Source organism: Corythoichthys intestinalis, chromosome 9 (genome assembly GCF_030265065.1).
Source record: "Corythoichthys intestinalis isolate RoL2023-P3 chromosome 9, ASM3026506v1, whole genome shotgun sequence".
Lineage (NCBI taxonomy): Eukaryota > Metazoa > Chordata > Actinopteri > Syngnathiformes > Syngnathidae > Corythoichthys > Corythoichthys intestinalis.
Window position 1 is genome coordinate 25,914,943 of NC_080403.1, and position 27,530 is coordinate 25,942,472.

Here is a 27,530-nt window from a genome sequence, read left to right on the forward strand (position 1 = left end):
AAATGTATATTTCGATCTCCTTAATATCTTCGACTGATATTTGTGTTGGCATTTGAAAGACAGACATTCGGTGGTGCTGATGTTGCAGGGAGGGGCGTGACGTCACGAAGGAGACCGGCAGGAAGAGGCTTTGGGGGGGGGAGAAAAAAACGAGACCTCCGTGTGACTGCATCAAAAGGGATCCAAACAGCACCTATTATGGCTCCTGAAATCCGTCTGACGCCTCTTTTATTAAGCCAACATGGTTGTTCCTTACGCATCGCCATCGCGCGGCTATAAATGACGAGGCAGCCCAATAAGGTAATTATCTCTTTTTGCATGCTTTTTGCCTCTTCTCTTTTTGCGTGGCCTCGATTGCGTAACTACATCGATTGATTCGTCTGCAGTACATCGGCAAACATAAGCTTATCTTTGCATCGTATGTGGGCGCCATCAAATCCCGTTTCCTGCATGAAATATTCAAAAGGAAACAGGCTTCTCCATGCCGCATTCTCACTGGGTGAGCACATGGGCAATGCGCAGCTACATGCGCATTGGTGTCTGCAGTGTCCTCCCGACCGGTGCACCCCCACCCCCACCTCGGTCCTGCCCACTTATGACCATGAGCAATGACTTCTGAGCCGGTCCATACCTTCAGTGGACTTTGTGCATCTATTTACAGTACCAATAATTATGATTATTGATACAATGATACTGCACATTTTCTATAACTCACTGATGGCAAAAGTACTCATGCGCTAGACTGTATTTAAGTATAAGTACAGATAAGATAAAAACAAAGACTGGTTAAAGTACAATTACTGATGCAACTCATTTACTTTATATGAATAAAAGTGTGAAGGGACTGACTATACTGACACACATTAGTTTCAAAATTACACTTTTTAATGCCATAGGCGAGCTTTGACGTCTTCTCATTGTGCTGCAGAGAAAGCTGCCTTGAGAGAGCCATGTCATCTCCGGGCATGGGTACCCCCAGCGACCCCCTCCTGGCCAGTCCTGGCGTGGGGAGGCTACCTTCTGTTCAGGACGGTCTTTGGAGGAGCTCGCTACCTAAAACGGCCAGTTTCCCGACGTCCTCCATCCGACTCCTCAGTCACCGTGCCAACAACTTCCAACGACAGCCCAAGCGGCAGAAATTGATTCGACCTTCGCCGCCTCCGCCGCCCAACACGCCATGTCCCTTGGACCGGCTGGACCTCAGCGAGCTGCCACCAAGACGGGCCTTCCAGGAACTGCTTTTCAACGGGTGCATTCTGTTTGGGATTGAATTCAGCTACGCCATGGAGACTGCTTACGTGACGCCCGTGCTTCTGCAGATGGGCCTGCCAGATCAGTTCTACAGCTTGGTGTGGTTCATCAGCCCCATACTGGGTAAGTCAGGACATAGGATCAAGCCCGTCGACAGGGGGGGGGCAACCGGGTATGTTGTCCCGGGCCTAAGGACCATAGGGGCTCCTGAATGACCCTTAATTTATTTTACTTTACATTCACATATTTCTTTTTTATTTAAATCATTGACGGATTAAATATTATGATCTACTCGATATATACTTAAAAACTTTAACATATTAATACATATAAAACATATTTCCTTTTTTTTGCACAACGCCCCCCACTCCCTCTGTCTTAGCAGAGAATGGTTTGACCCCGCTCTGGCGCACTCAAGGCTACACTAGGTACGTGCCCTGAAGCGGGGAAATTAAAATCTGTCATTGTTATAAACTGTAAACATGGCGAGTCGTCGTAAATCGGGTGTGCAGAAAAGAAAAAAGAAAAAGAGATGAAGATCATAGAGGTGAACGAGAAAAAATGATGAAGGGAGACAAGAAGCCAGAGAAATAGGGCTAGAGTTGATTGTGGACGGTGATGTCGATAAGTGAACAGTAGCCGCTAACACTGAACGTTTACATTCGCAATCACCGTGACCAAAGCCCGATTCGAGTCTGTCACCGGTCGCTTGCAGCCTATTGAGCAGCGGTATGACAAGACATGCTGCTCGCGTTTAGCCGAGGAGAGAGAAGGTGATGGGAGATCAGGGATATACTGTATGTTAGTCTGTGGGGAGCAGGTACGCGAGGCTGAACAGACTAGAGCCCGGCGGCTGGATTTATCTTGGGTTTTCAACCTACTGTGTATTATAGCAAACGCTAATACGCTCCACCATATCACAGGGCAGGCTTAACAACCTAGCCATGCTCTCCATTGAACGTGAGCTTGCTCAAAAACTGTATTTCACTGATGTTATAAATGACTTTACTGTCAAAAAATCTAGGCGCGTCAGTGTTACAGCCCTGGATAGGATGAAGATTTTATGAAATTGAATGAGCTGACTTTTGCCAAGAGAAGCAATGACTGGTCACCAAACGATCTGTCCATTGCCTGAGGTTCCTTGGAAGGTACTATCCAAATTTTAATTGTCGTCCCAGCTGACTCTGGTTAAGGGAAGCAGAGTGGACACTAGACTCTCCATCTAATCACAGCGCTCACCAAGACAAATAGTCATTCACACTCACATTCACAACAATGAATTCTTTTGAGCAATCAATGAACATAACATGCATGTTTCTAGACAGGGGCAGGAGGACCAGATATTCAGAGAATACCCACAGAAACTCGAAGAGAACATGAAAACCCGGCCCTAAATCTGGGAAACTCTGTATTGTATATAATTAGTAAACTTAACATCACCTGTGTTTGTCTTCAAGGATTCCTGGTTCAGCCTCTTATTGGAGCGTGGAGTGACCGATGCACATCCCGGTTTGGACGCAGGAGACCGTTCATTTTCGCATTAGCCATAGGTAAGACCAGGGGTGAAAGTGAGCCAGAACAGTCAGGAACGCAGTTCCGGTATAAGATTCAGGGCCGAAATGCTGTTCCGGTATAAGATTCAGGGCCGGAATGCTATTCCGCTACACGGTGCTTTGATTCCGAAAATATGACGGCAGCTGTCAAACCACTATGTAAAAAAAATGCTGAGCTGCCACACATGCATTTTATCTCCAAGAAGAAAACAACTGACCAACATCAGATTTACATACACAGGTGTTAACAACAAGCATAATAAAGTACTTGTGTAGCGTAATCCGTTTCCACCAATATTTATTATTTATTTTATTCCACGGACGGCATGGAGGTTTCCCCAGCTGCAGCAGTTATCTGAGTCTGACGATGATGAGTCACGTCAATGTGCGAATGCACGCAGCAAAGCAAAACGCGTGGACCCATTTATCCGTTCAATTGGCTGATATACTGACATGTGATCAGCAGAGATACTTAGCTCTGATTGGTTCAAATGTGCATGTTTTCTGGAACCGCAAAAAAAAAAAAAAAAAGGTTTGATTGATGCGACAAAAAAAGGGCAATGCATCATAAAATGGATTAAATCTTTAAGAGCAATGAAAGAGTTGAGGAGGCTTATTTATCATATTTACTTTTATTTCTTCTGATGGGGAGGTATAGAACATCTTAGCTGTCAATGTGCACTTTGGACTTATATTTGTTCATTTATGCTAGGCTACTTATTCATTTCCTTATGATTTTAAAAAAGTCAATGTTTGCGCGATCTTCAAAATATATTCCATTACACTCTGCATAATATGTCATTTGTACTTATTTTTCTGAATGTATGTTACTTATGTCTCTTATTGAAAAAACAAAACAAAAAGTAAATCTTAACATTAACTTCAATTTAAATATACATCCTATGTTCTTAAGTAGTTAGAATTGTGATTTGGCATTTAGTATGTGAGGAAATGAGGGAAAATAAAAATTAGGAGATGGAGGTTGGGGTTATTGCTGGTTTTGTTAACTTTTATTTTGCAAATCATTGAAAAACTACAATTTTGAATGAAAATCAGTTTTTGTATGTGTTATAGAAATAACGGTGGTAAAACAGTTTTCGTTGCATTTCAGTACTTTAAGAGGTTTGACGCCCCCCCCCCCCCCCCCCCCCCCCAAAAAAAAAAGAAAGAAAAAAAAAAGAAAAAAATTCTGGCTCCATGGCAACCTTCACGTCGGGGAGTTCCGGCAAGAAATTCTAGCCACTTTCACTGCTGGGTAAGACTATCTTGCTCAGATACATACAGCATATGCTGTTGAGTTGAGATTTACAAGGGATGTGATAGTAGGCGGTGTGTTGCTTTTTTAATCCCTCATGTGGATTAAAGGAAAAAACAGCAATGAAAAGCACATCTATTATTAAGTCTTCCTGTCGCATACGATTTAAGGTTGTGTGACTTTTTGCTCCAACAAATTCCTGATGGTACTTCACGTTTTCAGGGGCGCTGGTCGGTCTGACTCTGGTGCTCAATGGACGGGACATTGGAGGAGCACTGGCAGACACAGCTTCCAATCATAAATGGGGCATAATCCTGACAGTGTGCGGTGTAGTCTTGATGGACTTCAGCGCAGATTCAGCAGACAACCCAAGTCACGCCTATATGATGGACGTGTGCAGCCCGGAGGACCAGGACCGGGGGTTGAACATCCACGCTTTGCTGGCAGGTGGGCTCCATGGTCACCATGCTTTAGAAAATATCCTGTCTTAATCCACAGTTTTTTGCAGTATGTAAAAAAAAAAAAAAACAGTGCGTTACTTGGTTTTGCCATCATTTGCCGCAGGACTCGGGGGTGGCTTTGGGTACATTGTGGGCGGCATCAACTGGGATCAAACCCACTTTGGAAAGTCAATGGGAGGTCAGCTTCGGGTTATCTATATGTTCACCAGCATCACACTGGTGATCGCTACAGCCATGACTCTTACGAGTATTCCCGAGCGACCGTTGACAAAGAGCCAGCCCCCCGGGAAAAACCACCTGAAGAGCCCCAACCTTCTCCTTCCTCCCTCGCCGCCTGCGCCGCCGGGATCTGCACTGGCTGTGGATGAAGAGGACGAGGAAGGTCACTACAGCTATTATTTGTCAAAGTCGAGCCACCCAGATCCTTTGGCGCATTCCTGCAGTGCTAACGCTCGTCTCTGCGCTGGACTCACTAGCCCCATATCACCTATAAGCCCCCTTACGCCAAAATACGGCAGCTTCATAAGTCGGGACAACTCAATGACTGGCATCAATGAATTTGCCTCCTCACTGGGGACATCCTACATAGACAGCATTCTTATAGACTGCTACACAGGGCAACAGACACCACAGGATGTTTTAGCCCCCAACTCTATTCCCATGCCTCCGGGTGACTCCCCTGCACTAGAAGGGTCCGCCCAGACAGAGAGGGAACGTGATGGGGTCTGTCATTCAGACACAGAGGGTGACCCGCAGTCCCAACCAGCATCTCAGGTTATATCAGCGGCGGAAACTGGTCCAGTGCTACGACGGGGCTCTACTGCCGGAATCTTAAAAAGACCGCAGAGTCTGGCACTCATGGAGGAGCCCATGGCGACCCAGATAGTCGGGCTGGAGAACGGACGTAGGAGAACTGTGACGTTCAGCCAGCAGGTCAGACTTTAAATTAACCTTTAAGGCATAGTCAATAAACAGTCTGGGAGGGCTTGAAGTGAATGATCACTGTCAGCCCTTCCATGGCAGCAAATGAAATCGAAAATACTATATCTTAGAGTAAAAATGAGCTCATACATTGTATTGTGTATGTTTTTGTGTGATAAAGGTTGCAAACATTTTGCTGAACGGCGTGCGTTACGAAAGCGATCTCAGTGAAAATACGGAAACGGGAGAATCCCAGATGTCAATGAAACTCTTGTGTATAGCCATCTACCGAATGCCTCCCTCTCTTCGCAGCTTATGCACTAACCATTTTCTGGGTAAGTGAATGAAATTTACAAAAAGGTTTGCCGGGTTTTTTTAGGTGTCAGTGGACCCTTGATATTTGCGCTCTACTGTCTAGCTAAAATCCTAGCTGACTTTTGAGTAAGGTAGTGAGTTTGCTCTGAAAGTCTGAGGGTCCGCTACAAAAATCGATTGTAAGTCCAAATTATTATATGTGTCACCTCTGGGTTCTTGCAGGCTGGCTGTCCTTCGAAGGCATGCTGCTTTTCTACACAGATTTTATGGGAGAGGTTGTATTCGAGGGAGACCCCAAAGCTCCCCACGACTCTGAGGCCTACCAGCGCTACAATGCTGGGGTCAGCATGGGCTGCTGGGGCATGTGTATCTATGCATTCAGTGCTGCTTTTTACTCAGGTAAGTCCCTAAAATCCTCTTCTGCCAATTCATATGGACAATTGAGCTGACTCAATGGTCTCCAAACTATGACCCGTGGGCCAGCTGCGGCCCACTGCCCAGTTTTTATTGGTCCGCAGCAAATATAATTTTAAATTATCATTTGAAAATATCATTGAATATGAACTACATTAGAGAACTTTTCAACTTTAACACGAGAACTTTTCAACTTTAACACTACTGCCTCTCCATTAGCTAAGGGGTCAAAACCAGGCATGTTGAAATCAACTTGGAAACTTTTTTTTTATGTCACTTGATATTTTCTCTTTGTCCTGCCAACTTTGTTTCAGTCGTGTAAATGTGAACATAAAACTTTCAATATCCTTATACCTCTGGATTATTTTGTTGCTTTTAGCCAATAACTCATTCACTCAATGCCATTGACCGTAAGACATTAAATCCATTTAAACTGGGAATGCTGGCATTGAGTGATCATGTTTCGACTGGGGACCCCAGTCAAATTGGATTGAACATCTATCACCGTCAATGGAAACTGATGAATTAATACTTAAAATATATTTAAAAAAAATTTAAACCTTTACCCAATTCCGATCCTATATATAACAAATGAAATTATAAGAATTTTAAGTTGGTCCTTGCGTACTGCGATTTTTCTAATAGCGGGCCCCGAAGAATAAAGTTTGAACACTATCTAATCGATTCTGCTTTGTTTTTTACTTTTAGCCATATTGGAAAAACTAGAGGAGCGTTTCTCCCTACGCACACTCTACTTTTTCGCCTACCTGGCTTTCGGCCTGGGCACGGGTTTGGCTACGCTATCCACAAACCTTTACGTGGTGCTGTCCCTGTGCGTCACTTATGGTGTGCTTTTCTCTTCGCTATGCACACTGCCTTACTCTCTGCTGTGTGAATACTACCAAAGCCCTCAGGTAAGTCACATTCATTTTGATTAGTCCTGTTCTAAGGTTCTGGACACCAAACACAGAATTGCTCTTGCTGCTCAGTACAATCCAGAGAAAACAATCGTAATGTCGTCTTATGTGCGTCCTCAGTTCTGTGGGTCATCAGAGGAGGGAACCCGACGCGGTATGGGGGTGGACATCTCGCTTTTGAGCTGCCAGTACTTCCTAGCTCAGATCCTGGTGTCAGTGGCGATGGGACCCCTGACGTCGCTGGTTGGCGGCGCGCAGGGGGTGATGTACTTTGCCAGCCTGATGTCGTTTGTGGGCTGCGCGTATTCGTCTCTCTGCGTTGTGTACCAGCTGCCCGCCGCGGAGGGTGAGCCCGCCGAAAGCGAGACACGGCCGCTGCTGGCGCACATTTAGTTCTGTCTGGATAGGACGCATCCTGCCACGCACTGTGCAGCACAAGCAGACATTATTTCACAGCGCTCGACGACACAGGCAGACAGACATTGTGTTCATACAGTGTGTGCGCCCATGCATCATTCATTCATTCACCTCTGCATTTTTGTAGCATCGACTTAGAAATCATCAATAGAATAGTCAAACACAAGCAGGTGCATGTCGCTGTCCTAGCCTTGAAAAATATCATGATTTTATGTTACATTACCAATTATACTGCAAACAAAATGTCCACCCTGTCCTCAAATTTAGGTTTGCATAAGATAGTCATGTAGCAGAAAAAGTGACAAACAAGTGTGTGTTAATTTGGGTCAAATTTGAATAGCTTAGCCCGTGGCGCGGGAAGTTAGGGTGCTGCTGCACCCCCGGGTGTTGGGGAGAAAAAGTGTTTCGGTAGATTATTATTTTCTTTTTTTTTGTGTTAAAATTAAATCAACAAGTAAAACATTCAAACTGTAGCGTATTTATCTTTGGGGTTTAAATACAGTGGGGCAAATATTCACGCCTCCTCTGTCAACAGTTAACTTTTCCATTCAATAGCGTCTTATCCAACGTGATCTGGTAGCAAGCAAGCTGGTGACAATGTTATTACCCCCCCCCAAATGTTTTACATTACATACATTATAACATATACAGTGGGGCAAATAAGTATTAGTCAACAACTAATGGTGCAAGTTCTCCCACTTGAAAATATTAGAGAGGCCTGTAATTGTCAAAATGGGTAAACCTCAACGATGAGAGACTGAATGTGGGGGGGAAAAAAACAGAAAATCACATTGTTTGATTTTTAAAGAATTCATTTGCAAATCATGGTGGAAAATAAGTATTTGGTCAATACCAAAAGTTCATCTCAATGCTTCGTTATGTACTTTGTTGGCAATAACTGAGGCCAAACGTTTTCTGTAACTCTTCAAAAGCTTTTCACACACTGTTGCTGGTATTTTAGCCCATTCCTCCATGCAGATCTCCTTTAGAGCAGTGATGTTTTGGGGCTGTCGTTGGGCAACACAGACTTTCAACTCCCTCACAGATTTTCTATGGGGTTGAGATCTGGAGACTGGCTAAGCCACTCGAGGACCTTAAAGTGCTTCTTACGAAGCCACTCCTTTGTTGCCCTGGCTGTGTGTTTGGGATCATTGTCATGCTGAAAGACCCAGCCACGTGTCATCTTCAATGCCCTTGCTGATGGAAGGAGATTTTCACTCAAAATCTCTCGATACATGGCCCCATTCATTCTTTCCTTTACACAGATCAGTCTTCCTGGTCCCTTTGCAGAAAAACAGCCCCAAAGCATGATGTTTCCACACCCATGCTTCACAGTGGGTATGGTGTTCTTCAGATAAAATTCAGTATTCTTTCTCCTCCAGACACGAGAACCTGTGTTTCTACCAAAAAGTTTTATTTTGGTTTCATCTGACCATAACACATTCTCCCAGTCCTCTTCTGGATCATCCAAATGCTCTCTAGCGAACCACAGACGGGCCTGGACATGCACTTTATTCAGCAGAAGGACACGTCTGGCAGTGCAGGATTTGAGTCCCTGGCGGCGCATAGTGTTACTGATAGTAGCCTTTGTTACTGTGGTCCCAGCTCTCTGTAGGTCATTCACTAGGTCCCCCCATGTGGTTGTTATCATTTTGATGCCACAGGGTGAGCTCTTGCATGGAGCCCCAGATCGAGGGAGATTATCAGTGGTCTTGTATGTCTTCCATTTTCTAATAATTGCTCCCACAGTTAATTTCTTTACACCAAGCGTTTTACCTACTGCAGATTCAGTCTTCCCAGCCTGGTGCAGGTCTACAATTTTGTCTCTGGTGTCCCTCGACAGCTCTTTGGTCTTGGCCATAGTGGAGTTTGAGGTGTGACTGACTGAGATTGTGGACAGGTGTCGTTTACACTGATAATGAGTTAAAACAGGTGCCATTAATACAGGTAACAAGTGGACACTCGTTAGACCTCTTTGACAGCCAAAAATCTTGCTTGTTTGTATAGGTGACCAAATACCTTTTTTACACTCTAATTTGGAAATAAATTCTTTAAAAATCAAACAATGTATTTTCTGTTTTCCCCCATTCTGTCCCTCATGGTTGAGGTTTACCCATGTTGACAATTACAGGCCTCTCTAATCTTTTCAAGTAGGAGAACTTGCACACTTGGTGGTTGACTAATACTTATTTGCCCCACTGTATATGTTATAATGTATGTAATGTAAAACATTTGGGGGGGGGGGGGTGTTAATAACATTGTCACCACAGCTTGCTTGCTACCAGATCACGTTGGATAAGACGCTATTGAATGGAAAAGTTAACTGTTGACAGAGGAGGCGTGAATATGGAGCAAAAACGAATTACTGATGTTTTTCCTTTACAAAAACAGCAACATTTTCTAAAATTCAATTCGAGGTCAAAAATGAAGATTATTATGAAAGTTTACAATATTTCCCAGCGATGAAAAATTGCAGATTTAGACCGTGGAGAACTTCAAATCGCTTACATTGTACCCATATTATTGTTTGTTGTTGCTGTTGAGCAGCCACCGTGCAGAGCGCTGTGGGATATTCGTGTACATATTATTTGGGTGTTGTGAAAAGTGGGTGTTAAACCGAGGCTTATTGGACCTTTTATACACGGGCATTTTTTTCCAATACTAAAACTCCAACACACACTGTAGGTGAAATAGAAAGCGGTCTTTTTAGTTGCCTAGTAGTAGTACGTAAACTATCCAGCATGCGTGTGCACTGCCATTTTGCACGCCTTGTATGGAGAAAATGTGTGAGCATGACAAATTTGGACCAAAACAGCCATTTTTTATTTGGAAAAACAAACCAAGATCCTCAGCACCCCCTGCTGTGTGAGACTTCCAGCGCCCCTGGGCTTAGCTTTCACCAAAGCCTTATTTTATTCAGGTCAGTTCCCTTTCATCCATCCAACCATTTTGTCCTCATTTGGGTCAGGGGTCAGCTGATCGTCCCCCACACCTGACTTCCAGCGTTCACACTGCATTTGCTTTCCTTTTTATTGGTTGTCTTGCATGAGCTGCCGTGTGTTTGCGTTAACATTAGCCTAGCAACCCACAAACACACTTGGATATGTGTGTCCTGGACTCCAATTCCTCCAAGTTTTGTCACCTCTTAAAGCCCCGAAGCTGCACGGTCATGCTGTGAGTGACACTCCCTCCAAGCTGGCCAGTTTAATAATGACAGTCATTCTTGTCATTATCAGGAAGAGGAGAAGTTGAAACGGGGGTGTGAACATCAACATTGAGAAGAACACAAAGAGACCCCTTTCTTCCCCAGAAGGTGGACAACACGGATCGCCAAATACTTTTTTGTGGGAGGGGGTGCATTAAAACCACCAGCAGCGGCAAGAACGATTATCAATGATTTCCTTGAGGTTGTTTTAACCTTCTCGAACACCGGCAGACTTCCTAATTAAACAATTTGCAGAAACCACCATTGATTACTGCTGCCTTAGCAGAATGTCAATATTTGACATGTACACAAAAGGCTTGCTTTTTAAAAACATTGTTTTAATAATTGCTTCGTTTTTCAGTTTGGAAAAAAAAAAAAAAAAAAACTTTTCAAAATAAAATGTTTTCTTGGAATTCTGAGTCGTTTCATAAGCCAGCAATGGGTTTCACATTTGAGCCTAAGTAATTCAGGTATATCTGTCTTTATTATTCAAAAAAAGTTGCTTCAATCAAAATATATATTTTCAATCACAGAAAAAGTCACTCCAAGCAAAAATAAATTTGATTCGAAAAAAAAAAAAAAAAAGTATTTGAAAAATACTTTCTTTGAAAGTTTTTTTTGATTGAAACAACGTTTTTTGATCAAATTAATGTAGTTTTGCATTTGGACCACATTTTGGCTAGGACCAAACTAGGATTGTCTTTATTTTTCAATCATAAAATAAGTTGCTTCAAACAAAAAATATTTTCAAAAGAAAAATCATTACAATCAAAAATAAAAAAAATCATAGAAAATAAGTTTTTGAATGCGAAAAAATATTTGAGACTCAGAAATTTGTATTTGAACACTTAATTTTTCATTGTAACTTTTCTTTGATTAAAGCAATCCTTTTTGTGTTGGTGTTTTGTTGTGTGCCATGTTATGGGTAAGATAATTTGTCTAAATCATTCAATCCCAATAAAAGTTGCTTCAAAGAAATCATTTGCAAAAATATATTTTTGAAATTTTTTTTTTATTTGAAATATATTTTATTGAAATGTCACTTTTTGAAAAGCAAAAAGTTTTTAAATTTTTAAGTGGAAAAAGTTTTGAAGGCTTTTTTTCCCCCGATTGAATCATTTTGACACAAAGCTTCAACTTCGCTGCTACTTCCAACATGTTTGAGTGACAGGTGACTATACCAATGGCATAAAAGCATGAAGCAAGAATAACTTTTCCACTTTAAAGAAAAAAAAATATTTTAAAACTTTTTGCTTTTCAAAAAACTGACACTTCAATAAAATATACATTTCAGATTAAAAAAAAATATTTTCAAAAATATATTTTTGCAAATGATTTCTTTGATTGAAGCCATTTTTATTGTGATTGAATGGACTTAGACACTAATGTTCTACCCATAATATGGCCCAAACACAAAAAGGATTGCTTGAAAGTTTCAATGAAAGATTAAGTGTTCAAATGCGAATTTGAGTCTCAAATATTTTTTCGCATTCAAAACCTTTTTTTCTGAGTGATTTTTCTTTTGAAAATATTTGTTTGTAGCAACTTATTTTTTGATTGAATAGACAATTGTCCTAGCCAAAAGAGTTTCAAATGTATCTTTGCATTCAAAAACATTTAATTGAAGTGACCTTTTCTCTCAATGAAAATATTTTGATTGAAGCAACTTTTTTGGGATTGAATAGACACAAACTGACCTCCATACACTTACGCCATACGAGGGAGCCAGAGGACAAGTGTACTCACTTTTCTCAATCAGAAATGGCGTTTTTAACGCATTTTATGGAGTCGACCATTAATCACAAATTTGACATCTATAGACATATTTGGTTAAGTCAATAACACCTAGTGCAATTTCTGCAATTATGTTTCAAGATGAATATTCTACAAAGTGATGTTATGTTTTTTCCCCCCACTGTATTGGCTTAATGCACGATGAGATTTTTAGAGAGCATCACTTTTCGGGATGCATTGTAGATTACGTAAAAATCTCACTACAAATTGGAACAGCACAAGATGGCGAACGTACTTGAGAGCAGACGTGCGGTGATTCTGAATACAGCCCAAGACGTTTCGGTTTCCCTGCCATTTGCTGAACCTTGGACAGACATTTGGATGATTAAGTGGGTCGAGTGACATCATTTAAGTAGGGGCGCTCATTAAATCATGTCACACAGATACTGCACTGCACACATATGGTAACCACACACACCTCTAAGACACATACTCAAAGACACTGTCAACTCAATTCGCCATGGCACACAGAACATTGTCAAACTCTCTCCTCGACAAATTGCATACGAACCACCACCACCACCACCACACAACTCAAAGACTAGACTGAAGAATTTCTCAAGACAGACAATATAAACTATTTAACTCTCAGGACATACCAGGAAATACATACCTGGTGCATTCACTCAAGACTGTAGAAAATTAAGTAAAAAGACATTTTATTTGTTTGAGAATATACAAAGCAGTGGCTGAAGTAACCAGATGTGATGGCCGGTTGTTTGAGAGGCAGTCTTGGACACAAAAGTGGGTTACCCAGCCATAAATGTAAACTCCGTAAGAAAACGACAAATCAAAAGAAAAACTGTAAATGGTACAAACCAGCGTGGAATGCATATGAAACAAACGAGACCAAAGCGTTAAGCTTTAAGAGGGGTTCAATAACGTTGCCAAACAACAGAAAGCATGCCCCCTTCAAAATGGCGGCAGCGTGGAGGGCCTCTATAATATGAGCACCATCTGTTAGGCCAACAGGGCGGCTAAGGATTAACTAGCAGCTTAAACACCAACGAAAGATAATGCTTTAACTAATAATGTTCTTTATTATTATTAGCCCCTGCTTAAAACTTGTCTTTGGTCCTTGAAGTGAATATGAGCAGCTGCCTGAATGTTTGAGTAATCGGCTGGTCAGAGCTGACTTGATAGAGGTTGTGCTTACCAACTGAAGCGAGGAAATGGAAATCAACTCATCTCATAGCATGGCCCCATTTAGCACACACATACAAAAAAAGCTCATTTAAAGACCAATAAATAACATCTTGAAAAAAAGAAAAAGAAAAAAAGAGGGCCACAATGTTTCACAACTCCAGTGCAATGTGAGAACATGAAGCACAAAAAAAAAAAAAAAAAGTGTGAAACTAGAAAAAAGCACAAGCTCTACAACACCATGTTGACCAGTAAGACTGGGCTGCATACAAAATGGCCCATTTTAAGCCTCCACCTCTGTATCTTTTGAGTCTCCATTCTCCTCCGTCTTCTGTTTTTTGGTGTCCTCTTTCTCCTGTCGAGCAAGGAGGAGTGGGAAAATCTTATGAATTGCTTAAAGCAGAGCTGGAAATTTTGTACTTCGGCTGAAGATTTGACACCAAAATGAAAAGTTAGAGTAACAAATTGAAGAAAAAGTAGCGCTGGATAGAAATGTGGAAAATTTTACATTTCCCAAAAAAATGTATAATTGGAATGTTGAAAAATTTGGGAGTGAATTTAAATCTGATAATTGTAAATTTCAGTTTTTTTCTTTCAACAGTCTCAAACAACCTAGAAATTAAATATGAAATGATTGCTCCCAAGTGAGAATCTTTTGAAAGTTTCACAATTTGAGGTTCAAAAGATATCAATATTCTTCCTTCAGTACTTTAGGAATGTCTACATTGCACAATTTTACAAACATCAAAAGTACTTATTTATAAATTGATTAGGGCTGTCAAACGAGTAAAGTTTTTAATCGAGTTATTCACAGCTTAAAAATTAATTAATCGTGATTAATCGCAATTCAAACCATCTATAAAATATGCCATATTTTTCTGTAAATTATTGTTGGAATGGAAAGATAAGACACATGATGATATATATATACACATTCAACATACTGTACATAAGTACTGTATTTGTTTATTATAACAATAAATCAACAAGATGGCATTAACATTCTGTTAAAGCGATCCATGGATAGAAAGATTTGTAGTTCTTAAAATATAAATGTTAGTACAAGTTATAGAAATTTTATATTAAAACCCCTCTTAATGTTTTCGTTTTAATGAAATTTGTAAAATTTTCAATCAAAAAATAAACTAGTAGCTCGCCATTGTTGATGTCAATAATTACACAATTCTCATGGTGCTGAACCCATAAAATCAGTCGCACCCAAGCGCCAGCAGAGGGCGACAAAACTCCAAAAAACAAGTAGCAAGTGCATATGACCCTGTGCTGTCATTTTAATCTGAGCGGGGCATGTGCGTTAATTGCAAATATTTTAACGCGATTAATTAAAAATAAATAAATAAATACCGCCTGTTAACGCAATAATTTTGACAGCCCTAATATTTATATGAGGGAACTTTCTAATGGAGAGTTGAAAAATTGTGAATTTGATTGATTCATGGGGGGGGGGGGGGGGGGGGCAGCTCTTTGCAGGGGATGTCAGTTATTTAAATTTGGTGATTTGAATTGGTTAATTGGCAGAATTTCTTCATTATTTAAAGGGATTTTTAAGATGCTTGGATGGCTGAACATAATTGCCACTTAATTTAAAAAACCTGGTGTACACATATGTGGATGCCAGGTATCAATAACAACTCCAACTCTAATATTATTTTTATATATATTTATGTAGAATATACATAAAAGACTAAGTTAACAAACTCAAAATGAATGAAATACTCTAACACTAGTGTATATATTTTTCAAATTTCACAGTATTTAGCACTGCCACTGTCCGTGCTAGACGTCCAATCCAGTTAAGAGTAGAAGGGCCAGCAGCAAGAATTTGCTGCCACCCTCTCCCACTCAAAATGTATTGCACATCTAGCGGCGCCAATGGCAGAAATTAGTAAACTGAGTGCCATATAAAGAATTTAGAAGAGAACCAATGGGAAATGTGGAATTACATGAGTTAAAAAGTAGTATTTTTGGGTATTTTGAGATTTCTCTCACAGAAAACGTGTACTTATTTTAAAGTGTGCTTTTCAGGGACGGGGATTGGTTTGAATTTGTTGATGAAATTGCTTTTTTTGCGATGGTGAGGATACCTGACCCACCTCCTCTTCTTCAGCAGCACGCTTCACAGGCTGTGCGTCCGTCTCATCAGCAGGGGGCGCCTCTTGCTCCGATTTCCCTGATGAAAAAAAATAATTTTGGTTGAGTGTCATTCAAGACAACGGGAATGTCAATTAAAGTAATAACAGGAAACTCGTTTAAATGCAGGGGTAAGGGGTCAAAAGGTACCATCTCCATTCTTCTGTTCATCTTCCTCCGCAGCGTCCTCAACTTTGTCACTGTGGTCAGCACCATTCTGAAGAAGGAACATGTTAAATTTAGACTCTCGGTAGTTGGAATAATCCTCCATGGACACCCTAGGGAAGAAGGGGAGGGTTTTTCGGGGGGTGCTTTTTGCTCTCCAGAGGATTAACCACCACCACCAGCAGCAGGCTCTCTGGGAAGAAACCCCCAATGGAGGCGGCTTGCTTGCCAACATCTGTGCCATTTTTCACAAGGCACACAAAGAGCACACGGCCCAAGCAGAATGGCGACACCTGCACGACGAGGGGGCTTCTCGCAATAAGACAAAAGGCCCCCGCCTCTCTCCCTCAAAGCAGGCTCAAACTCACAGTGCCATTAGCAGGTGCGTCCCCGTTGTCTGTCTTGTCCTCCTCCTTGTCCACTTCAACTTCTTTCTTCTCTTTCAGCTCCTGAAAATATACAGATCAAGCAATGACGATTAAGTTGTCACCGTTTTCCCTTCTGAACTTCAGTGCCGACTTGAGATGAGCCTTGCTTCTAAGAATATGTCGTTTTTAATCGATTCATTTGTCAACTAAATGGAGTTGTTTCCTCTTTGGTCCGGGCGCACGCGTGAGACGTGCATAGAGCTTCTCATGCTTTTCCCGCCCACATCAAAAAGCGCCGGCTGCTTTCTCCTCGCTTTTGTTCTCCCACCCCAAAAAGCACTTTACACGACATTAGAGGCTTAATTCTTAACGAAAAATGTCAAGTGAGGCTTACATATGCACAAGAACGATTCACACTAGACGGAAGCGTCGAATTTTATTTTATATTCGCCATTTTAAACGTGATACATTTGTCAAACCGCCATTTTAACGCCGAAACGACAAACTACGAGCAGCTTCGAGTTAACATTCGCAACTTTATTAACTTCTTAAGCTTTATTAGTGACGAGGGGAGGAGAATATAAAATGAATGAAACGCACCTTGGCTGTAACCTCTGCAGTCGCGGTGGTGTCAACAGCTGTGTCGGCCATGTCTACTTTGACGGCAAGTTGACTTTAAGTGATTTTTAATTCCAATTTTTAATCGTCGTCGTCGTCGTGGATACTAGTCCAAGGACGCCGTGAGAGAAATGATGTCTGCTCGTCTCGGCTTTTTCTGTGGGAGCCGCTTGAAAACCACTCTACTTCGAGGCAGAAGGTCAACTCGGCGCCCGATTGGACCGTGGCGTCGCATCTGAGGTTTGATTGGAGGAAAGCGACGTCAGTTGTCAAATAAAAACCCGCCTTCCGTATCTTCTCATCGTTGATTGGTCAGTGGTTTTAAAGCGCCGCTTGGCCATGACATGTTTTCCCTGGTGGTTCTTGTAGTTTGAATTCAAACAATGGACGCAAGTTGTTGAAGTTGCTTTCCATTTATCGGTTGTACCAATTTTTCAATATTAAACATTTTTTTAAATAAACATGGGAGAGAGCTTAGGTTGTGAATTACATTGCCTCGCTGACTTTATCCCCGCCCCCCCAAAGTTAGCGTTGTCTGTGTTGATTGGCGTCAAATTACACTTGAGGAACCGTGTAAAAACAATTGTTAAAAAATGTTTGAATTTTCTGTGAATTTTCACATTGAAAATGTAGAATGCTTCAAAACACTGGATATTTCAGGGTTCTCTTTCAATGTATAATAGTTTTTTAATTGGTTAAGAAATTGATTAGTTACATCTATTTAAGTCTTCTAATTATTAAAACAAACAAACAAACAAACAAAATAACTATGAGGTAGAAAAAGGAACATTGTAAAATGGTACATTCCTTTTCCTAATTATTTAATGCAGTGGTTCTTAACCTTGCTAAAGGTGCCAAACCCCACAAGTTTCACATGTGGATTCGCCCAACCCTTCGGAATTGGATAATTAAGCAATTAAAAAAAAAAAAATCAAAACGATATACCTAAGCCAGGAAGCTAATAATTTAGTAAATTCGCGTAAAAAATTCTTCTCATTTCGACAGCATGAATTATACAAACAGGTCAAAATTTTAGACCACGCTGAAACCAGTGAAAAGAAAACCAGTTCCTCCTCCCATCAGATCAAGGACTAGGAGTTAAAAGAAATTCATTAAGCCTGTAAATTGGGAGCAAGCCAGTCCAAAACCTGGTCTAAAAAGCCATTTTTCCTAGATTTAATCAACATACGAAAAAAGGGCTCTACGTTTCTTTACCTTCGCCGAACCCTTTAGACTTACTCACCGAACCCCTGGGGTTCGATGGAACCCAGGTTAAGAACCACTGATTTATTGTTTGACTCATTTTAGTGTCAAATTACATTTGAGGCGAAATTATCCAAATTTGTATTTTTATTTGGAGTATGTTTGGACTAATTAAGAAATGGCAAATTTAAACATGAATTTGTTGAATTGCATCAATGAATTTGTGATTTTTTTCATGAAAATTTGTTATTATTATTATTTTTTTTCTCAATTAGATGCATTTTTAATTTGGTGGATAAACTGAATTTAAAGAGCATATGACACGAGAAAAAAAGTCTTAAATGGCATTATTATGTGAATTAGAATCATATTTTGAGACGATTCGACTATATACAACAATTTAGAAAAGCACAGATGACGAGAAATTAGTCTTTTAATCTGCCGGTTAGCCACGCCTACCATTATAGGGCTTTAGCGTCCCCAACAGGTGGATGACGTCAGCGGTAGACTGGGCTCATCGGTTTTACTATTCAGCCCATTGAGGGGGAATTATTCAGAACGAGGAAAACGCGACGAAGGGAGCCGCAAAATGTCATTGTTTCAGTCTCTTGACTCCAATATTTTTACAGGATATTCTTTTTATCCAAGTATTTTTCCCCAATAGCTATATAAATGGCTTGAGAAGGACCAGTCAGCCCGTCGAGGGGGAACTATTCACAACGAGGAAAACGCGACGAAGAGAGCGGCAAAATGTCATTGTTTCTGTCTCTTTACTTCAATATTTTTACAGGATATTCTTTTTATCCAAGTATTTTCCCCAATTGCTAAATAAATGGCATGTTCATGACAAATAACAGTCTTGTGCTGAATGGAATATGAAATAATAAAAATGCATTTATTCAGGACGACATGGCAAAATTACTCCATAATGGTCAAAAATGTCGACTTCACCTTTACTGTCACACCTCCCGAACGATATTTTATGACACCTAAATCGGACATATGTCATTTCCCTTCCCCGGCTTCGGAGAATGTAAACAAACCAGAAGCCGTGACAGCTAGCCGACATGCTAACCCGAACCGAGTGATGTTTCAAAGTCTTCGAAGTGGAAAATCACACATAACTATCCTGGATTATTTGACATGACGACCCAGTTGTCGACTGTCTTAGTGGATCGGCAAACAGCCTGGCGGAGAGCAATTTACAGTTCATTCCCCGGAGGAGGGTGGCTGGATTTGTTGTGCAGCTAACGTGCTGCTGCTAATGACCCTTAGGAGAGCTTTTTACATGCCTATCAAAGATCAAACGTAAGTAGTCCTTCATTTAAAGGAAGTTTGTAGTGTTTACTTTGTAATCGCTGTATTCGTATTTGACATAATACAAAACAAGATGTTTACTCACTTCCTCATAAGTCCATTGGTCCCACAGTAAATATCCACGGTGAATGGGAACCTTTTGAAACTCCAAAAAGGCGCATACGCCTCTCCCTCATACAGAATGATTTTTCTGCAGCCGTTTGGCTGGCGTGATGCGAAAAATAAACGTATTAATCCGCAAAATCAGCTGAATCCTTCGTCCTCATACACAACAGTACACTGTAGCATGAAGAGGACGTCTTCTACCGTGCACGTCACAGCGCCCCCCTCCTCAATGCAAGACCGAAGCCGGAAGTCACTCATTTTCATGGCGCGGGATTCAAAAAACTAAATAAAAATAGCAATCGCTTCCACACACATCCAAGCGGCCCATATCATTCAGGGGCATAAAATACCGCGTGTATTATGAAATAAACATGCTTTTTCGTGTCATAGGCACTTTAAATGCAAGTCATTGAAGTGATGATATAGCAACAGAATGTTTGAACTTTACAGTACTATAAAAAAGTGAGATGAAACCATGCTGACTTTTTTATGTTAGTACTCCTTCACTGTGGCTCTTGGTGTCAAATTACATTTAAAGAGGGATTATGTCAAGATGTGCACATTATGCCCATACTAGCTGGGTAGTCGTTCTCTCTAAATGTAACTCTCCTCCTACATTGATCTAATTAATAATCACTGCTAAAAGCTGCACCATTATCAAAGATTTTATCAGAACACCTACAAAAGTGTACCAAAGCGTGTCTATTTGTAAGACTTACAATTGTTGTACAAGTCACAGTCAGCCATTTTTAGACTGTACCATTTTCATCTTAATTTAAATTGTCGAATTATATATATTTTTAAATTATAGTTCAAACCTCTGTGTAGTTTGTTGTTGATATCAGACGAAACCTTATAAAATAATTAGTCTACTTCCTGTTAATGACTAACCCTTCTAACCCGATCAGCCCGTTTATTTTTTTCTGTCTAAAGTTTACTTCCGTTCTTCTTCAACTGGCTCATCCAACTGTTAAACCAAAGGAAGTGACAACAGGCGTCCTTGTGGCCTCGCGCTCCTATCGCTTCAAATGAGGCCTGTTGGCCTAAAGTTACCTTACTGTCCTTTTCTGACTTTTTATGTTTTGCAGCTCTGTCAAGACAGCGTTACCCCTTGCACAGATTGCAAAATGCCGTTTGATTCTTTGAAAGGTTCACTGGGCTCTGTGTTTAAGAAAATGCTGATTTTGCAGGATTTTTGTTTAAAGAGCTTTATGATTTCATGTCGTTGTCTGCAGCATTTCAAGCCACAAATTATGTTTACTTTTCATTCCAAATATATTTTTCTCACAAAATTTTTAACTTATTCCAAGCAGGATATTTTGTCACAAGCGGCTAATTTTAGCACCTCCCCTGGGATCCCTTTTTTTTTTCTTCTTTTGACTCGCCATCTCTCCACCACTGCTGCAGCCACAGATTTGAAGGGAGCCTTCGGGGCCCTAAGCCTATTTAGTGACTCACCTCACATTCAGAAATATAATTACGAAAACTAATTACACGCAGAGTTCAAAGGCGTGTGTGCTTCTGGTAGGATCTGGGGCCTCTTTCATCACTCAGTCGATTGCATTGCGGGCATGCGCATAGCAAATAATAACCGATTTTATTATCAGGAAGCAAATCATGAGAAAGCAATTATGAATTTATGAAAAATATGATGCAACGATAAAAAAAAAAAAAAATACAAGGAGTGACATTGGTCCAGACTTGCAACATTTCAAGATTTTTACTGTACTATAATTCTCTTTTGCTTGTTTTATATTAATGGTCTGGATGTGTTTTGTTTTCTGTAAAAAAATAGAAGAATTATGACTTTACGAGCAGTCTGAGCATGGGTTAGAGATAGACCCTGGCGTGTTCCGACTTGTGTTGAAATTCGGGTTATGTCAACACAATAAGAATGAAGCTGTGTCAAAAACAGGACCTGCTGCACATTAGGTAAAATTATTTTTATCCTGGCCATTAAAAATAAATTAATTCATTAGCGTATAATTGCTGAGTTGGTATAATTTTAGGATTTTTTTCTCACATTTCAATGTTGCTGTACCCAATGTTTTTTTTTAAAGTTTTTTTTTTTTTTTTTTTAATTATTAGCTAGAAGGTATTCGTACACACATTCACAGTATTTATGACTTTACAGCAAGGGTGGGAGAATCAGTCCTCAAGGGCCGTAGTGGGTCCTGGTTTTTGTTCCAACTGATTCAGCACAGACAGTATAACCAATAAGGTTTCTGCTGAAACAAGAAGTACCTGACTGCAATCAACTGATTGCACTTGCAAGACACCAGACTAGTGAAAAGGTTTCATCCTGATGGGTTGGAACAGAAACCCGCACCCACTGCGGCCCTTTGTGGAAAAGTTTAGTAGTACGTAAGTAATAGACTATGGTATGTTACGACTTCGTAGCCAGACAGAACTTTGTCATAAACTGAGTACACCCTATAGATGAAAGTAGTTAGAAATGACAATAATTAACCCACTAAAGAGTCTTAAGTAACTGTCTGAAAATATGCAGCAAATCAAACGACAGGGTTTATAGCAGAGGTAGGCAAACGGGTTTTCAGAACCGGCTCCAGGTCCTGGTTTTTATTCGAACCAATCCAGCACTGAGAGTTTAACCAATGAGGATTCTGTGGAAACAAGAAGCACGTGACTGCAATCAACCAATTGCACTTGTAAGACACAAGACTGGTGAAACTGTCTTCTTGATGGGTTGGAACAAAAACTCGAAACCACTGTGGCCGTTTGTGGAATAGTTTGCCCAACCCACCCTTTATTTAAAAAACACATATTCAGTCCTTCAAAGACTTTGTCTGATTCCTACAAAATGTTCACGGTGGACTGGTTATGACCAGGGTGGTGGATCAGTGGTCTAATGATCCCACTGCCTTTGAGGAGGCTTGGGTTTAATTCCTGCCTTTGGGTTGTATTAGGAAAGGCGGCTGGCGTATATACTTGTGTGCCAAATCTATCATGCAAATCGACCTATTCGCTGTAGCGACCCCTTAGAACTGAAAGGTATGGATGTACAGTGGACTGGTTATGCAAATATGTTAAGCATATGAGTTTTCATCATGAGCAGAGCATTGAGGTAAAGGTTGATTTTTCACTATAAAACACAAAACTGTTCACTGTCATACGGTGCAAAAAAAAAAAAAAAAAAAGGTTAAATTTACACTAAAATAATAGTAGTTGTGGTTGCCTGAATATTATTGTTAAAACAAATACGAAAAAAATGTAAAATAATGTTAAAACGGTGTTGTGCTTCAGAAACTGTTAACTGTAAAGATTTTTTTTTTTTTAAAGATGAAAATCATGGTAGAAAAAAATATTTCAATAGTGATCCATATGCAACTGGGTCCTGATGGTGACATCACTAAAATCACTTTTCTCTTTCTCATCCTAGAATTCAAACCCATTCAGTCATCTTGGAAGTCAAGCGTCCTGGGTACCGAGCTACTCAAGACTGGTCGGAGGAAGATTTATGCCTATAGAAGGTTAAAAAAAACTACTCCCTGACAACTTATTTTAACCTTTTCAGCACAGTTCCTCAGAGGTTTTATTTCCCAAACAGGCCTTAACCAAAGCATCTAAAAAGTCATATCGATGATAAAACTGTCTATGCAAATTCTAACCCTCTTAGGAAAGGGCAGATGCCAGATTACATAGCATCTAATGGCCTGAGTGCCTACAATAGAGACATGGGAGTATACAAGGGATGGCAGAAGGCATTACTCACGCTGTACTCTGGAAGAGTGGAAAGTTGGCGCAATAGAATCAGGGGTGTGAGGGGAGGTGAATTGTGAGATTTCCTCTCCTTCCTCATTTGCCTACCGCAACTTGTTTCCATCCATGTTTGTGCAACTCAAACTGTGACCTATGTGCAGCCTAAGTACAGGTAGCCAAAAAAGAAAGCATAAGACATGCAATTGTGCAAACATTTTAGCTTTTAACCACTTTTTCCAGTCGGATGAAGGGGGGGGGTGCACATGGCAACAGGAGAAAGGAATCATTCACAAAAGACAAGCCTCTCTATGTTTAAAAGGATGGAAATATTATTTCAAGACCCCTGACAGTTCTCCTGTGCAGTGACTTGATGCAGGATGGCAAGTAGGTTTAAAGCACCTTCTTCTCAACTCCATTTTGGGAGGACAAAAGACCATCCTGACTTGTGGAATGTCAGTCCTCCGAGCATAGTGGGGGCAAGAGCAAGGGTCAGGCTTAGGGTTGGGGGAAGGGAGGGTGGGTCCTGATAATTGGAGGAATTGGTGTCCGCAATCTGAGTTCTTTTGTTTGGAACCGCGGGAGTCCCGCATGGTCCAGCGGCCTTTCTACTGTCATCAGGCAAGTCCTGTGGTGCTCGGGGGACAACATAAAGTTGACTTCTCACTGGGAGCGCACTCGGCTTCACTGATCAGTCAATTATTAGCATAATAATACAGTCGAATATCTGCATGAAAGACAATATTATAATGATCAAGAAACTTGCATAAATACATGTAATTGTGTTAATGATGAGTTGACACAAATATAGCAACAATTAAAAAAACAGGATTATGTCCATTATGAGTATTTATGATTTTACCTTTATACTGTATGGCATTATAATTGATCAAATCAAATGTAGGGTTGGCAACAAGGAGCAAAGAACAGGCCCTTACACTCCAACATGAGTGTGAGGAAAAGCAGAGCGGAGTTTGAGGAGAACACAGACAGAATACAAACTGTTGCTGCTGAAGGTGTTCAATCAAGTCCACTTAAAATTAAAAATGGGATGCCGCAGGGTCTGTCCTTGGACCACTCCTTTTTATGTTATACATTAATAATATTATTCTTCCTGATCAATATTGTCATGTCCATTTTTTTTCTGATCATTGTATTCTACAGCATATGCTCCCGGTTCTCCCCCAGCTCTAGCTCTGACTCATTTACAGACTGCTTTTGATTGTTTACAAATATCTCTTTATAATCACAGATTAGTTTTAAATGCTGAAAAAACTAAATACAAGGTTTTCTCCTCTTCCACCATTACTGACAATGACTTACCTGGAATCAAATCCCTAACTGGTACTCAAATTACTCTCACTGATTCATACAAATCCTTAGGAATTTGGATTGACAGTAATTTATCATTCAAAACTCATATTCATCATCTAATCCGTAAACTCAAATTCAAACTTAGCTTCCTGTATAGAATCAAAGGCTGTCTGTCAACTTCTAACTGAAAAACCATTGTGTTATCTTCTTTTCTGTTCTTGATTATGGGGACATCCTGTACTGTCATGCAGCTCCATCAACTCTTCAGCAGTTAAACCCAGTCTCTCACAGTGCACTGCGTTTCATCACCAATGACAATTTCTGCACTCATCACTGTACCCTTTATCAAAACGTTGGTTGGTCTTCACTACAGTCAAGAAGAAATATCCACATCATGGTATTCATCTATAAGGCTTTACTGTGCAAACTTCCTAACTACCTCACATCTCTCCTGTCATTCAAATCCAGTAACTACAAAACATGATCATCCAACTACTGAACCCTAAACATTCCACTCACACGCACTAGTTGGCAGAACTGGCTTTAGCTATTATGCTGCTCTTAAATGGAACAAATTGCAATCTACTCTTAAACTACAGTCAATTATTCATCTTGGTGATTTTAAATCTCCTTTGTCTGATGTTTTTACTGATTATTGTAACTGTTTCCGTTAGTGTATTTTGTGTTGTTTGATATTTGTGAATGTTTCTTTGTGCTCAGGCCTCTTTTGAAAAAGAGATATTAATCTCAATGCCTGAAAAAATAAAGATAAAAAAAAAAAAACACCTATCGTATTTTTCGCATTATACATCGCACCTGAGTATAAGTCGCACCAGCCAAAAAATGCGCAATGAAAAGGAAAAAAACATAAGTCGCAAGGGAGTATAAATCGCATTTTTTGGGGGAAATTTATTCGATAGAATCCAGACATGTCATCTTGAAAGGCAAATTAAAATAAATAGAGAACAACAGGCTGAATAGGTGTACGGTATGCTAACATTACATGACGCTAAACGTTAGATCGGGCCTAAAAAATCCAGCCCGACCGGCTCGCAGATATTAAAGCCAATCAATTAAGTTGATTTACTTGCCCGAGTCCGAAAAAACCCGAAATTTTATGGTTTATTTGTGAGGACTCAGGAGAAGAAGGAAATGCGGGGATGCAATGAGTGGTTGCGTTTTGTGTGATCAAGTTTGTGACGATGCCTGTGCATATATGCATAATGATAACAAATTAAAGCCTATCTTTTGTAACGAATTCTCCCAGTTAAACAAGACTGTAAGATGGATATTCAATAAACATTTATATCTTTTATAGTTGCGTGTCTGTTCTAACAGGTGGATAGTGGATTTGACATTTATTTTAAGTTGTCTCAATGTTTAAATAGTCTACATATTTTATGATCATTATAAATGCATTTACACAATGAAATAACGCTGGACAAGTTAGGTAAATATATTTCTCGTTCGAGACCAAAGCACCACATTCGTTTACATTCAGCGATGCCGACACAGGTTTCCGTATGCCACCTTCAACAATCAATTTGAATCCTTTCAATATCCTACTCCTATCGCAGTTGTCTGCTTTTCAATTCCTCTGTCTTTAGTTTGTTTTTCACTCCTATAGCTGCTCCACATCAAAAAGGAAATACCAGGATGCTCGCGGAGGGCGCCAGGGGAAGATTGAAAAGAGAGCGGGGCCACTGCCTTCATATGCGCAGGCATGTACAGCGCCTTCTCTGTTTTATCCAAATTATTTATTTTATTTAACATCCATACATCGTTTTAGTATAAATATATGAATATATATTTATTTTTTTTAAAAGTTAGCGAGAGAGAAGTCGCCCGACCTGACCGTTAATAATCACACATAAGAGTATAAGAAAAAAAACTGCGACTTATAGTCCGAAGAATACGGTGAATACGTCTTCCAGTATGACTTTCACTAAAATTTATGGTGGATTGACAAAATTTGCCACCAATTAGGCATTGAAATTGGGAGTAACCAGAAAACATCGGGCTAGGTTCAAACTGCAGGTCTTAATGCACAATTCCATTTTTTTGTCATATGTTTTTCTTTTTTTTTTGGGCGTGCCCGTTCAGACTGCCTTCGTCCATTCAGCGCGTTCAAGTATTACAATGCACACTAATTCACAGTTCGAAACGCGCTGAGCAAGCCGACCCGCATCCGCAGAAGCATCAAAACAAATGAATATACATGCTGGCTGTCATCCGTCATTTTAGGGTGACCCTATTTTGATTTCCAAAAAGAGGACAAAAATAACAGACATTAATAATCCCCGTTTGGTCTTTTATTCAAAGTTTACGTGGATTAATAGAACGCATGCACGCGCGTGCATGACGCACACATAAGCCTTATGTGTGTGCATCAGTTTGCCCCGACTCGGCCATGTAAGCAATAATGAAATATTGCTTATTTGGCGCACATAGAGAAAACCGAGCAGAATCAGGCTTATCCTTCCTTTACTTAATTTTATTTTTTTATAAGACTATGACTGTGATCAAGCCTGCCTTCTACGTAGAAGCCGAGTTCAAGCTAAGCGCTACCGCTAATGCAAAGCTATCACTGCCTTCCTGCCTGCCGCTCTCACTCTTTGCTGACGTAATTGCTGCACGAATTCCAATTTGGTTAACACTTCAGACCGCCGCCATATTCTTGAAAAATGTGGCCTAGAGCAGATTTGAACTAAGAATAAAAGTGACCCAGATCAGATTTGAAATGGTCCACTTCTATGCGACTTGTCACGTTCAGACCGTGAGATTAATGCCTCACTCGAGTCGCAAAAACATGAAAAAATCGGATTTGCGCATTAAGGCCAGGTTTTAAAGCACAATTCCGTTCTTTTGTCTTATCTGCTTTTTTGGCGCGCCTGTTCAGACTGCCTTTGCCCGTTCAAGTAACACGCAC

General features: G+C 40.4%; 2 protein-coding genes across 4 annotated transcripts; one reads left to right on the forward strand and one right to left on the reverse strand.

The window, feature by feature from the left end:
* The first annotated feature begins 136 nt into the window (after positions 1-136).
* Positions 137-13,850, forward strand: slc45a1 (solute carrier family 45 member 1). Of its 3 annotated transcripts, XM_057846845.1 has the most exons (10): positions 137-300; positions 929-1,374; positions 2,709-2,801; positions 4,282-4,506; positions 4,624-5,453; positions 5,623-5,776; positions 5,979-6,155; positions 6,879-7,084; positions 7,208-7,433; positions 10,741-13,850. In XM_057846845.1, the coding sequence occupies exons 2-10, from the start codon at positions 951-953 to the stop codon at positions 10,767-10,769; spliced, it is 2,364 nt and encodes a 787-aa protein (XP_057702828.1). In that variant the 5' UTR covers positions 137-300; positions 929-950; the 3' UTR covers positions 10,770-13,850. The 3 variants fall into 3 exon arrangements, with proteins under 3 accessions (XP_057702828.1, XP_057702829.1, XP_057702827.1); XM_057846846.1 differs by lacking the exon at positions 7,208-7,433; XM_057846844.1 differs by lacking the exon at positions 10,741-13,850 and having other exon boundaries at positions 7,208-7,931.
* On the reverse strand, positions 13,146-17,131 carry si:ch211-222l21.1 (prothymosin alpha). The gene is made up of 5 exons (XM_057846847.1): positions 16,928-17,131; positions 16,328-16,408; positions 15,945-16,011; positions 15,758-15,834; positions 13,146-14,001 (listed from the first exon to the last, which is right to left on the reverse strand). Exons 1-5 carry the CDS (start codon positions 16,976-16,978, stop codon positions 13,930-13,932), a joined length of 348 nt encoding a protein of 115 aa, XP_057702830.1. The 5' UTR covers positions 16,979-17,131; the 3' UTR covers positions 13,146-13,929.
* Between the last annotated feature and the right edge of the window lie 10,399 nt (positions 17,132-27,530).

Bases quoted from the DNA above. Each gene is read 5' to 3' on its own strand.
- slc45a1 (XM_057846844.1), top strand. From the start codon at position 951: ATGTCATCTCCGGGCATGGGTACCCCCAGCGACCCCCTCCTGGCCAGT. The intron at 2,802-4,281 runs GTAAGACCAGGG...TCACGTTTTCAG, and splicing joins CATTTTCGCATTAGCCATAG to GGGCGCTGGTCGGTCTGACT. The intron at 5,777-5,978 runs GTAAGTGAATGA...GGGTTCTTGCAG, and splicing joins ATGCACTAACCATTTTCTGG to GCTGGCTGTCCTTCGAAGGC.
- si:ch211-222l21.1 (XM_057846847.1), bottom strand. From the start codon at position 16,978: ATGGCCGACACAGCTGTTGACACCACCGCGACTGCAGAGGTTACAGCC. The intron at 16,409-16,927 runs GTGCGTTTCATT...GTATATTTTCAG, and splicing joins CTGCAGAGGTTACAGCCAAG to GAGCTGAAAGAGAAGAAAGA. The intron at 14,002-15,757 runs GTGGGTCAGGTA...CTTGCTCGACAG, and splicing joins GTGCTGCTGAAGAAGAGGAG to GAGAAAGAGGACACCAAAAA.